Raw genomic sequence first — 12,350 nt, forward strand, 5'->3', positions numbered from 1 at the left:
ACATAAGAGACCCTTGCTGAAAGGTTGCAAAGTAACACCACTTCATCGCTTAGAATTCAGAACAATAACACAAAGGAACCCAAAACAGAAAGAGACAAACAGGCTAATCTTGAAATCAGAGAGGCTCAGCTCACCTCACTGTTCTGTAGACTGACTGTCTGATGACTGAGACTAATCTTAGGGTTCCTGCAAGCAGGACCAAGAAACCCACCTGAAATTTGAAGTGATAGCCTACAATTTTAACACAGGTTTACACACACTACAACGGTACTGTAATCTCTTTGAGCTGAGTGAGGTTTTGCAGGGTTGCTTCCATTAGGATGAGAAATTGGTAGTATGGGTCTGGTCTACTCTTGGTGTAATTTTTTTATAAAAAACGTACAGAAAGTCCTGTTTCCCTGAACACAATAGGAACAAACAGCAGCAGGCCATTTCCTAGCCCCCAAGTCTGTCCCTCCAGCAATTTCTGTGCCCAAGAAGCTCTGCCTTTCTGCTTCCTCTCAAGGGCATGCTCAGAACTCTTTGTCCCTGACTTTCTGCCTCCAGCACGTGCCAGTTGCATCAAATATGCTAGTGGCTGAATTTGTAACTTTGGGAACCCTGCAGTTCACATGGGTTAGCTTTGACCTAATGTGGCTTAGTCTTTGGGCAGTCACCTCCACTGTTTGCCACTCTCTTTGCTACATAAAGGGACTTGATTGCACCTTCTGTTGATCCTGAAAGCGAGTGCTTGACCACCACTGGTTTTAATGAGATCTGGTTGTTTTTGGATCTAAGACTCCACTGGTGGCAGCTATTAGCACCGTCCAGCATCACACCAACTCCAAGGCTTGGCAGAGGGAGTTCAGTCTTGTGGTTAAAGCACAGGTGCTAAGGAAACCTGCATTCATTTCTAGGCTCTTCCCTAGATTTCTTGCATGATCCTGGTCAAGCCACTTATGGGCTGATTTTCAGAAGTTCTCAGCATTCATCAATGCCCTTGAAGTCTATCGGACATGAAAGTACACAGCAACTTTGAGAATGAAGCCAGTCATTCTGAGCCCGAGTTCCCTATCTGTACAATGGCGAAAATAATATTTCTTTTCTCCCACCCTTTGTCAGACTTGTGTGGACAGAGCACTAGGCCGGGACACAGATTACCTGGGACTCAGGAGACTCCCAGCTCTGCCACTGGCCTGCAGGGTGACCTTGAACTAGTCATTTCCCTGCTCTGTGCCTCAGTTTCCCCATATCTAAAATGGTGATAATGACACTGACCTCCTTTGCAAAGGGCTTGGAGATCTATGGATGAAAAGTGCTGCATAAGAGCTAGGTATCATTATGTAGGGCAGGGACTGTCTCTCACTGTGTGTCTCTGCAGTGCCTGGCCTACAGGTCCTCTAGGTGCTACCATAACCCAACTAATAAATAATAAATAATGGTGAGATGAGGGAACGAGGTGGAAAACCGAGAGATACAAGTTTCATGAGATGGGATGGAGTGAGTCCTTGAAAGGCCTCTAAAGCAAGGAAGGAATGTTGAACTGAAACCCCTGAAAATAAAGTCCTGGCCTTGAAGGGATAAAACACCAATATTATTTTAATTATTTATATCGCAGGAGTGGCCAGGAGCCCCAGTCACAGACCAGGACCCTGTGGTGCTGGGTGCTGAACAAACACAGAACAAGAAGACAGTCCCTGCTGCCCCCAAAGATAGATGATATGAATCTAAGGCTATGTCTACCCTACACTATAGATTTCTGCCACCGTAGCTATGTCAGTCAAGGGTGTTAAAGAGGTGTGAGCTGTCCGGGGGTGTGCTCCAAATGTGGATGCAGTTATACCAGCAATACTGTGCTTTTCCCAATATAGCTCGTTTCATTCAGCGGTGGTGAAATAAACTACCAGTAAAAGCATCCACACTTACTGATATGGTAAACCTAAATATAGATTATCGGTAGGAAAACTTTTCTTTCTTTATTCTAAGAGCAGCTATATCAACACTGATATGAAGCCAGTAAAATTCACCATCCATCTTGGGTCTTTTCTGACTTCCCCACTTTAGAAAGGGTTGAAAGCAGATCTCCATAGCTGAATGGGAAAAAAAGGAAGCAGACAAAGCCTGTTCTCTGCACCCTACAACAACTCCTCTGATCCTCAGGGTTACTCTGGATTGCTCTTCTTACAGATCTTATTCTTTTTTTAAAGAAATGTTTAACCTGCCTATCCCTCTGCTATCTCTGCCTCCCATCATTCAAGGAGAGGTAGCTAAAATCTCCATCTAATCCATTTGCCAGTATACAGGGGCCAGATATCTGGGCAGATCTCCGAGAAAGGGGGTGTTGAGTTGATTCTGCTAAAATGAACCTTGCAGCTACAGTCTGAGTGCTTTGCTTCTCCCAAAACTAATGGGCTTTCCCCCCTGGTTGCATGGAGACTCTCTCAATCTCTCTCTCTCTCTCTCTCTCTCCTCCAGGCGGAGTTTTCAATTCCCTGAGGACGGCTATCATTCTCCGGCGAGGAAAAATCCACTGCTTTTTCTCTCTCACACACATACAGAGTCTCAGATACGCACACCCCCAGCATCTGGGCACCCGCTTCCTTCCCTCTAGCATCTGTAGCTTTTCTTTGCCTGCGATTTCTTTATACAACGGTGCTGACCCGAAAGGGTTATTTGTTATCGCTCCTCTTTCTTTGCACATCTGGCTGCACCTTGCAGCCCCCACCCCCTCCTCATACGCTGGAATTGAGACCTATTTCCAACGATCAGGATCCCCCAGCCTGCAGCCTGCTTCCAGGAGGGGTACCGTGACAACAGGAGCCGCTGTGATGCCTGCTTTTGTCGAAATCGTAGCTGGTTTCTTTCTGTTTCTGTCCCTTTTCCCTCTCCAGTTCCAGGACTTTGAGTAGATGCAGAAAGATGCAACTGACGAAAGGTGAGTTAATTTCACTGAACGCGGTTAATGCAATAAGGTAAAAGATGAGGCTCGGGGGTTGCCTCAAACATGCTCAAAGCGAGAAGGAATGAGACAACATCAGATCGGTTCAGGAAAGAAACGAGACGGCCAAATTCTGCTCTGGGTTGCACAGGTGTAAATCTGGAGTGACTTCACTAACTTCCTATTTATACTGATCAGAATCCGGCCCTGTGATCACTCATCCGGCAGAACCTCTAAAGATCTCATTTCACGTGCTCATATCAAAGGTAAAACCAAGGAATTAGGTAGAAACCTGCTTGGCTGCTTTGACCTTCTCGGAATGGCTTTGAAAAGGAGAGGCGGCGGGAGGGGTGGGGAGGGGCAGGGGAAAGCATGTTTCAAATCAAAAGCGAAAGGTAAAAAAAGAGAAGGAAGGGGGGGAGGGAGTCTGCTGATTGATGCAAACAAATAGCTGGACTCGGGGGAGGCAAGAGTTGTGTGCGTTAAGTTTCTATCAGCTGCTCTCTGAGTCTCAGAAATCAGATGAAATCTGAGCTTACCCAAGACAGGGGAGTTGAGTGTTGTATGTACATCAGACCCCAGGAGGTGCAGTTTTAAATCTATCCCCGGTTAACCTGCTGGCGGATTTGCTTTCTCCTCGCTGCAAGCAGGGAGGGGTCTTCCTCTTCTGCCCTAACTTTCACTGCGGTGGGGTGGGGGATCCCCTCCATACATTGTCAGGGTTTCTTTTCCCCAGAGCTCCAAGACTCCACTGTATTAGGTCCGGAGCAGATCTGACGCCTCCTTCTGGTGATGGGGAAAATGGCATCGTCTTTCCCGAGCTAGAGGGCTTGAATAGTCGGGAAAGATGAGAGAGTAATTTTTCTTCTTGTCGTTTATTCGAAAGGCTGAAAACCCCAGGAAACCCCCCAGATCACAGAGCTGTTGTGATTTATTCCGGCACCCATGCGTATGCTAGACACTCTCAGGACAGAAACACAATCCCTGCCCAAGAGAATGTGCAGCCTTTCTGTCTCTGTCTTCAGAGCAAACTGTGCCTTGTCAGGGTGCTGTCCCCGTCAGCTGTATAGTCCATCGATGCTCCCCACTCCCCCAGCCATGCTCCCTGCGCTGCCGTTGTGTTTTCGGTCTAACTTCACGTGGTAAGTCCCTGGAGGAGCCTCGACTTTCTGTTCCATGCACATCTAAGGAGTAATAAATACTGCTGATCATATGAGAATAGTGGGACAGTTTCTTTCTCTCTCCTGTTAGGGGGACTGTCTGCTGGCAAAGATCTGTTTCCTTGAAAGGCGGGAGATGGGGGCGGAGGACACAACTTCCCTGGTTCATCTCAGGAAATTCAAGAGCAAACTGCCTGATAAAACACATAGGGGAGTATTGTTCCACTTCTCCTGCAGAAGATTTTCTGATCTGCAAGGTGATTTCCACTGAATATCACTGGGTGGCTGCAGAAAAGCAATTTTCTTCCTGAAAGGCAGTGGAATATTAAGGCAGCAGGTATTGCAGTTATATTTGTTTTACATTATATAATATTTTCTTTCTTTCCTTCTTTCTTTCTTTCTTTCTCTCTCAGCCAGAGAAGGGTTAATGCAAAAGGGATGCAATGTGTCTATTGCACTACCCCTTTCTGCCTGTTTTCACTGCTCACAAGAGGTCGGGGAGGGGGTTGGCTTCATTTGAACACACTGGACAGATTGGGGATTTCAGGAATAATTCACAGGTGCACCTCACTGCTGCTGGATGTGCAGCGATACACTTTGCAACTCTCCGGAATATATTTCTTGTTTGGTCTCTGCCCTCTCTCTGGCTGCAGGTATCAGGAGATAAAGGGCTCATCACCAGCTCAAGACAGTCAGTGTCTGGGGTTACCAGGTCTCCTCTATTTTCCATATTCACTTCATGTTCCCCAGCTAAAATATCCCACTGTGTGGTATCCCCTTCTTCTACCAAAGAAGGCTGGATGTGTCCCCTTCTGCCTCCTCTGACCACCTGAATGATGCTAAATGCTCCTGTCCCATGCAAACCTAGGGCCAAAGTTAGAGAGGAAGGATGGTGCAATGGTTCAGATGTTAGCCTAGGATTTTGAAAACCTGCATGCTCTGCCACAGACTTTCTGTGTGACCTTGGAAAGTCACTTAGCTTCTCTTGGCCTCTATTCTTCCTCTGCAGAATGCAGATAATAGCCCTGCCCTACCTCACAGGGATGTGATGAGACTAAATACATGAAAGATTGTGAGGTGCTGAGATACCATGGTAATGAGGGCCAAAGACGGCTCTCAGATGCTGTTGCCAGGTTGTTTGGCCAGTCCCAGAGAAGAGGAAGCTGCAGTCATATCATCAGAGATAATTAAATAGCAACTGGCTAAGAACTAATATGTCAAGAGATGAGATTTTCAATACTGGTATTTAAAACCCCCTGCTGCTGCTTCGTGGCCTCCATCTCTGCAGATAGTGCTAGTGCCTTTCTTCAGGGGAGCTGCCATTTTACAGAGGTTTCCCAGCAGAAGCCCCGTAAAGCGGCACTGCAGCCTGAGACAGGCTTTGGGAAACCCAAACCCAACCAAACAGCCTGTCCGTGGGGGATGATTATCAACATGCAGGTTTCAGATTCACATTTAAATGTATAAGCTCAGAACTGGCGTGGGGTGTGGATGGAAGATACCTACACATTGCCAGTTGATTATTAATCACCATCTTTGCAATGAGGAGGAATTGTACATCCACATAGTGCTGTTTCCTTTAAGGTTGCAGGAATTAAAACTGGGATGAACGTTTCATTGATCATTGCTAAAAAAACAAAACAAAAAAAAAAACACCATGCAAGCAAAAAACAATGAAGCAGCATATAGGTGAATGCAAGTGCTGAATGTCTGTCGCCTACTTTGAGATTCCTTGTGATAAGCTACTCTAGAAATGTACATTTCATAGGAGTTTAAAGCTGGGTTGACAGCCCTGGAGACTAGTCATCCACAGAATTGGAGAAGTCCAGGCAGAGAGACTGCAAACTTCCACAGATGGCCCCATTACTGAGCTGGTGAACTCATCATGTCTAGATAATACTTAGTTCTGCCTCATTGCTTTTGTCTACTTGTTTTTGCAGATCAGGGTTCCTCTTGCCATTCTGCTGCTGTAGTTTTTAGCAAAACCCCTGTAAAAGGCAGCCAGCTGTGGGAGCAGCAGGGCACAGATCTTGAAGGGCCTGTATCTGGAAGAGATCAACTCACCAGGCAGCCCACATCAGCTTTTTAAAGCATGCCTCACCCCTTGCCCCATTTGAACCATTTCTGGGGGACCCCACTCAGTTTTTAAATTCAGTGACTATGTGGGCACCCTTTCATGTATGTTCCTTTAATCGTGGGCTGAATCAGGCAACAGTTTCTGTGTCTCGTTTGGATTGCTAGTGCTGGTATGATATCGAAGTTGCTGTCAGGCTCAAAAATATGAGGGCTCTTTCTGTGCAGTGTGGAGGCTGGTAGATTTCACAGGGAGACCCTTATCTGCTGTATCCACTCTGGGAACATATTTGCAAGCTCTGCTCAAGCAAGTTTCCTTTTTCTGTTTTTGTTTCTCCCTTGCTGACGTTCTTCCCTTCTGGAATAAAGAGCTGGATGGAGAATGCGATTACAGCACTTCGTGGGGGCCACCCAAACTTGGTGACACAACGGGATGTATTGGCCAAAAGCCAGCCTTCTCTGTGTGTGAACCAGCTGGGTTGGGGCCAGTGGCAATCTGGAAGCTAACTTTTGCTAGGACCAGGATCAAAAGCAAATGCACCCACCGAAGTATTTGCTTATGCTTGCATCTTTCTGGAGAGATGAATGGAAATTGCTTGTTTGAGTTTGTTGGCATTAAAAACCTCAGAAAGGTCAACTGCAAGTTTCCACAGCAGGGTGATGGCAGCCCTGTAGATGAATCTTTGTACCCCCAAATCAATTTGTAAGAGACCACATAATTAAAGAGCAACAGACAAATCCTGGACAACTCTGGGGGCCAATTTTGCTTCTGTCTCAAGTATTTCTGCATTCTGCTCCCCTTGTTGTCTCTATTAAGAGAATGATTGCCTGAACACAGGATTTTGCCACCGCTGCTTATTCCCCACCTGGAGTCCCAGGGTGAAATCCTGCCTCCCATTGACGCCAATGGTAAAACTCACATGGATTTCAGTGGGGTCAGGATTTTACCCCATTTTGCTTCAGGCTTAATCCTGTAAATTCTTTGTAGCACAGGCAGCTTGCGAAGAGGAGATGTGCATCCACTGAGCAGGAGGCTAACTCTATTTCGGTGAAGTTTTGGCACTGATTTCAATGGGAAGCATCATAAAAACATAAGAGTGGCCGTACTGGGTCAGACCAAAGATCCATCCAGCCCAGTATCCTGTTTATCGACAATGGCTAATGCCAAGTGCCCCAGAGGGAGTGAACCTAACAGGCAATGATCAAGTGATCTCTCTCCTGTCATCCATCTCCACCCTCTGACAAACAGAGGCTAGGGACACCATTCCTTACCCATCCTGGCTAATGGCCATTAATGGACTTAACCTCCATGAATTTATCCAGTTCTCTTTTAAACCTTGTTATAGTCCCTGCCTTCACAACCTCCTCAGGCAAGGAGTTCCACAAGTTGTGCCCCTATGAGCATATGCATTCAGTCATCATGCAGTGCAGTGCAAAGCACGATACATGTAGGTTCACTAGACTCAGCAGGGGGTATGCTGGGGGAGCAGACACTGGGCATGCCCTGGGCAATGATGCCGAGCCTTTATCCATATTATGGAAATGAGAAATGAAATACCCATTTTTTGGCCATAACTGGTGCTCTTCCTAGGGCCAGGAAGGGAGGTGAACAGCCCTGATTCTCCTGCCTCTCTCTGCTCCCAGGCATCACTGTCATTTCCACAGCAACCTGTTAGGATGTCCCAGTTCTCTGGATAGGGCATGGGACTAGGAGGGCAAGAAGACCTCGGCTTCTAGACTCAGCTCTGTCACTAATCTGCCTTTTGCGGGCCAGGACTGTCTTTTTGCTGTATGTTTGTACAATGCCTAGCACAACGGGGTCTGGACCAGCAACTGAGGCTGCTCAGCACCATGGTAATACACACAAAGAATAATAAATATGATCTTGGGCAAGTTGTGTCACTTCTCTGTGCTTCTGTGAGATGGGGATGTTGATACCTGGCTTCCTTTTGTGATGCTCTCTGAGATCTCCAGACAGAAGTTGCTGGGTGTGGCTGTTATTCAGGTAAAGTGCTTGGAAATGCTGACCACAGAGCCAGGTTTGAGAGCCATTGCCCTACAATACATGCACATGCTACTTTTTCACTGGCTTGAGTTCTGGGCCTGGATACTTCTGATGTGTCCAGGACAGATCTCCATGCTGGAAGCCATAATTCATCTGTCGTGTAACAAGAAGGGGTGGTTGGGTATTACAGTGGTGCGTGCTGTTATGAGACACCAGATAGAGAGAATAAAGGACTGGGATCACATAAACGCCACACTGTTTCTCCCTGTCTAGCATGTTTTATATCTTCCCCTTGCTATCTCTTACTCAGATACGATGAATCCGGCGGCCTGCTTGAGAAAGAGACACAGCTGATAAGCAAGTGGCCACATGATTATGCAGACACCCCACCATGCCTCTAGTAGACTGGTTCCTCCGCCACTCAGTTACCATGTGGCTGCTTCTCCAGAGCTTTGTTCTGATGACCTTTTGTTTCCATTCAGCCACTACCTTTTCCAAGGGCTGCTATCACGCAGAAGAGGGCGGTTACAAAACCTTCCGGTGCAGCAACGCTCAGCTCACAGAGGTCCCTAAGGACATACCCAACGACACTAACAAACTCTACCTGGATTTCAACCAGATTGCCTTCCTCCCCATTGACGCCTTTCGGAACTTGCCAGTTCTTCTGGAGCTGGATCTGTCTCACAATGCCATCGTCAGGATTGAGAGTGGGGCTTTCCGGGGCTTGTCGGAGCACTTGCATTCCTTGGATTTGTCCTCAAACAAGCTGGTGTCAGTCAATACGGATGTCTTTAGCAATCTGAAGGCCAAGGTCAATCTCTCCAGCAACCCTTGGCTGTGCGACTGCAGGCTCCAGGAGCTGATCAGGACAGTGGACCTGGTTGCTGGGTCCTCTGGGAGCATCGTCTGCGACTCCTCTGCTAAGGAGGAGCATGTTGGCAAGCCCTTCCTGCAAGTGGTCACAGACATGGACTTCTGCAGCGTTTACAAAAAGACCACGGACATAGCCATGCTGGTCACCATGTTCGGCTGGTTCGCCATGGTGATCTCCTACCTGGTCTATTATGTCCGGCAGAACCAAGAAGATGCCCGTCGGCACCTTGAGTACCTGAAGTCCTTGCCCAGCAAGCAGAGGAGGTCAGAAGAGTCCTCCACCATTAGCACCGTGGTGTGACTGAAAAACCGCTCCCTCCTGCCCCAACCCCAGCAAATGTAGAACCCCTGGGGAAATTTGTGGAAAGACCCCTGATGAGTTTCATGGGTATTCAATCAGCTCCATAGACACACAAAGGCTGAAGAGGCTTTTAGTTAACAACAATAACAACAAAATTAGTTTTTCTCTTTAGAAATCAAAGAGACGGTTTCAGGAGACCCAGACCTGCTTGTTCAGAATAAAACAGGAGCAAGGAAGGCTTGAGCTCTATCCACAATTCTGCAGAACAAGAGCCAACTGGGTTGTGATCTAGAGCAATTAGCGAGGGCTCAGCAGGACCACGAGGGATTTGGGCATCTGTTTATTGTGTTGAATAACAGAGGGAAAAGAAAAGAAATGAAACCCAGTGTGTCTCCTCAAGCATACAGTAATTACTCAGATGATTCCCCTTGCAGACATTAAACAATTTAAAAAGAATTTTATATACTTTACAGGAATCCATTAAGGTGTTAAAAAAATCAGTGGTTCAGATAGTGGGTCTCCTACTTTCCCAGTGGATACTGGTCATGGCCAGAAGGCATTGCCTTGAAGTGGGGAGATTCCTCACAATCTTGTATCTAACTGCCTCCAGAAGAGAGAACTTTGGTCATCATGTTTACTTTAGAACTCACAAGTTTGTCGACCTATCACTGTGACATGTTGGGAGAAAAAAGGATGTGGTGGGTTAGAGTGAAGCCACAATTAAGTTTCTCTTTCTTTCTTTCTCTTTCTTTCTTTCTTTCTTCTGTTGGCAAGTGGCCTCATGCCTCACACTCACCAAAAAAAAAAATAACATCCCTTCTCTATGTTTCCAGTATTGAAGCATAGAATCCCCCCAGTCCCATGTTGAGAAACAATATTTGAATACCTAATAATTAGAGAGGGGCCTGATCCACTAAATTTTGGAACTTGATTGGACTATCTCCAAGATTTGGGGTGTGTGTGTTTGGATCAGAGGTTTGGGATGGCCTTTGATGGAGGACAGCTGCAAAGTTTGAATCAAGATTCAGCTGCTGTTTAAAGAAAGAAAAGCCAACTGGAACCAGAATCTTAAAATTTAACAGCTGGATCTACCTCTGGCCCAGGAGGAAAAGGCTGTAAAGCTGTTTTGTTTTGTTGCATCCAGTCTAAATGGACTAAGGGTAAATTGCCTTAATCTGTCAAGGTCATGAACCAAAGTTCTTTGAGCTCAATCTTTGCTTTGATGTGAGTGGGTTTTGGATCAGGCCTCAAGTCTCTCTTCTTTCTTGTGTAGTTCTGACAGCAACCAACCATTATATTATATTACTATTAGCGAAGACCCTACTGCAGCAGAACCTGGATTCAGATCCTAATGATGAACTGAACTTCACAACATTTTGGGGGTGTGTAGATGTTGGGTCTAGGTTCAGGCCCCTCCCTGACAAGCATGAGACCAAATTTTCCTGAATCATCAAAAAGAAAATTTGAGTACTGGGGGAGGGGAAGTTGGTGAAATCTCCAAATGATCTGAAAGAGATTTAGATATGGGAAGCAGCAAAAGTTCACTTGGTGCTCGTGAGAAAATCTGATGTCCCATGCACAAATGCCTTCAGAGCTGCTCAGATATATTCAGAAGTGCCTACTTTCCAAACATCCGCAGGGCTCCTGCATCACGCACAAACACCTTTTGACTCTGTCTGATGCCACTTTTGTGCATTGACAATAAAGATCGTTTAACAAGTTTTCCCTTTACAAATCTATCTGATGTGCTGGAAAATGGAAGGCTGAAAGCAGCTAATTCAATGACCTGGGTCATCCAGATGTCCACATTAAAACCAAATGTGAATTAATGAACTGCATATTCCCCCCCCCCCGCCATCAACCCCAAGTACCCCTGACATCTATGCTCTGTAACAAAAGCCCAGTAGAATGGTGATCTTCTGGGATGCCAGGTTTAAAACATGGTGGTCAGAGCATGCTCACCGTGTGGGATTATGTCTTGATAACATCTGACCAAATGATATGCTTAAATAGACTGTTCATTTTCTTACTTTATATGAGAATAAAGTTGACTTTTACTTTGGAGTTTGTGTCACTCATCTGAACGGTATGAAATGTTGCTCTCATGGCAATTATTCCACCTGACCGGCTAGGCCAGGATTGGAGCTAGACATTTCAATGCTTTCGGTGCAGTGTAGACATAGTGCTGGGATCATCCCTAAAGGAGAACACTTTCCCACCCCCACAAAAGCTGCCCTGGATGGGGAGGAAAGTTGTGGGCTGGAGCTACCCCTAAAAAGTCAGCGCCCTCGGTAGCTGCCTAAGTGGTTTGACCCTTATTTAGCAGAGAAGGAAAGAATAAGAACCCATGGCTGGAAGCAGAAGCCAGACACATTGAAATGAGAAATAAGACAAATTTGGAACAAACTCTCAAGGGAAGTGGTGGATTCTCCATCTCTTGAAAGTCTTCAAATCAAGACCAGATGCCTTTCTGGAAGATGTTTAGCCAAACATAAGTTGTTGAGCTCAATAGAGTGTAACTGGGTGAAACTCTGTAGCCTGTGTTATATAGGCTGTCAGACTAAGTGATCTAATGGTACCTTCTGGCCTTAAATTCTATGAATTTGTGCATCTTACATCCAGTCCTGGTCTCAGCACTTTATCCCTATCAGGACAAAAGCAAAAGGTTCTTATGTTTTAACATCAGTATCACAGTTTTGGTGACCGGATGTCATTCCACTACCAACCCTTGAGAGCAAGACATGGTGATGGTGCCGTTTACAATTGTGATTTCCAGGAAAGACAAGGCAAGATTTGTTCAATTTGCTTTTGTTGCTATTTCTGTTTTAAAGGAAAAAATGAAAATCTGCCTCGGGATGGAAGGAGATGTGGAAGTATGATCTGATATGGCAACTCCTACATTCCTTGGAGCTTCTCTTCCCCGGGGCACTAGCTAACCCCATCCACTTCCCAAGAGGCATTAAAATCCAGTGCAGGATTTGCATGTGGCTGGTGAAAAATCCCAGTGAGCAAGCCGTGCAC

The 12,350-nt window shown here is 46.1% G+C and overlaps 1 protein-coding gene across 2 annotated transcripts; it reads left to right on the plus strand.

Annotated features, from left to right (window-relative positions):
* The first annotated feature begins 2,580 nt into the window (after nt 1–2,580).
* LRRC3C (leucine rich repeat containing 3C) lies at nt 2,581–10,086 on the plus strand. 2 transcript variants are annotated; one of them, XM_030541394.1, is made up of 3 exons: nt 2,581–2,914; nt 4,169–4,414; nt 8,466–10,086. In XM_030541394.1, exon 3 carries the CDS (start codon nt 8,547–8,549, stop codon nt 9,327–9,329), a length of 783 nt encoding a protein of 260 aa, XP_030397254.1. In that variant the 5' UTR covers nt 2,581–2,914; nt 4,169–4,414; nt 8,466–8,546; the 3' UTR covers nt 9,330–10,086. The 2 variants fall into 2 exon arrangements, with proteins under 2 accessions (XP_030397254.1, XP_030397255.1); XM_030541395.1 differs by lacking the exon at nt 4,169–4,414.
* The last annotated feature ends 2,264 nt before the right edge of the window (nt 10,087–12,350 follow it).

The sequence above is a fragment of the Gopherus evgoodei genome, chromosome 23 (assembly GCF_007399415.2).
Source record: "Gopherus evgoodei ecotype Sinaloan lineage chromosome 23, rGopEvg1_v1.p, whole genome shotgun sequence".
In the NCBI taxonomy this organism is placed as follows: Eukaryota; Metazoa; Chordata; order Testudines; family Testudinidae; genus Gopherus; species Gopherus evgoodei.

Excerpts from the sequence above, each read along its gene's own strand:
- LRRC3C (XM_030541394.1), top strand. The coding sequence starts at position 8,547 with ATGCCTCTAGTAGACTGGTTCCTCCGCCACTCAGTTACCATGTGGCTG.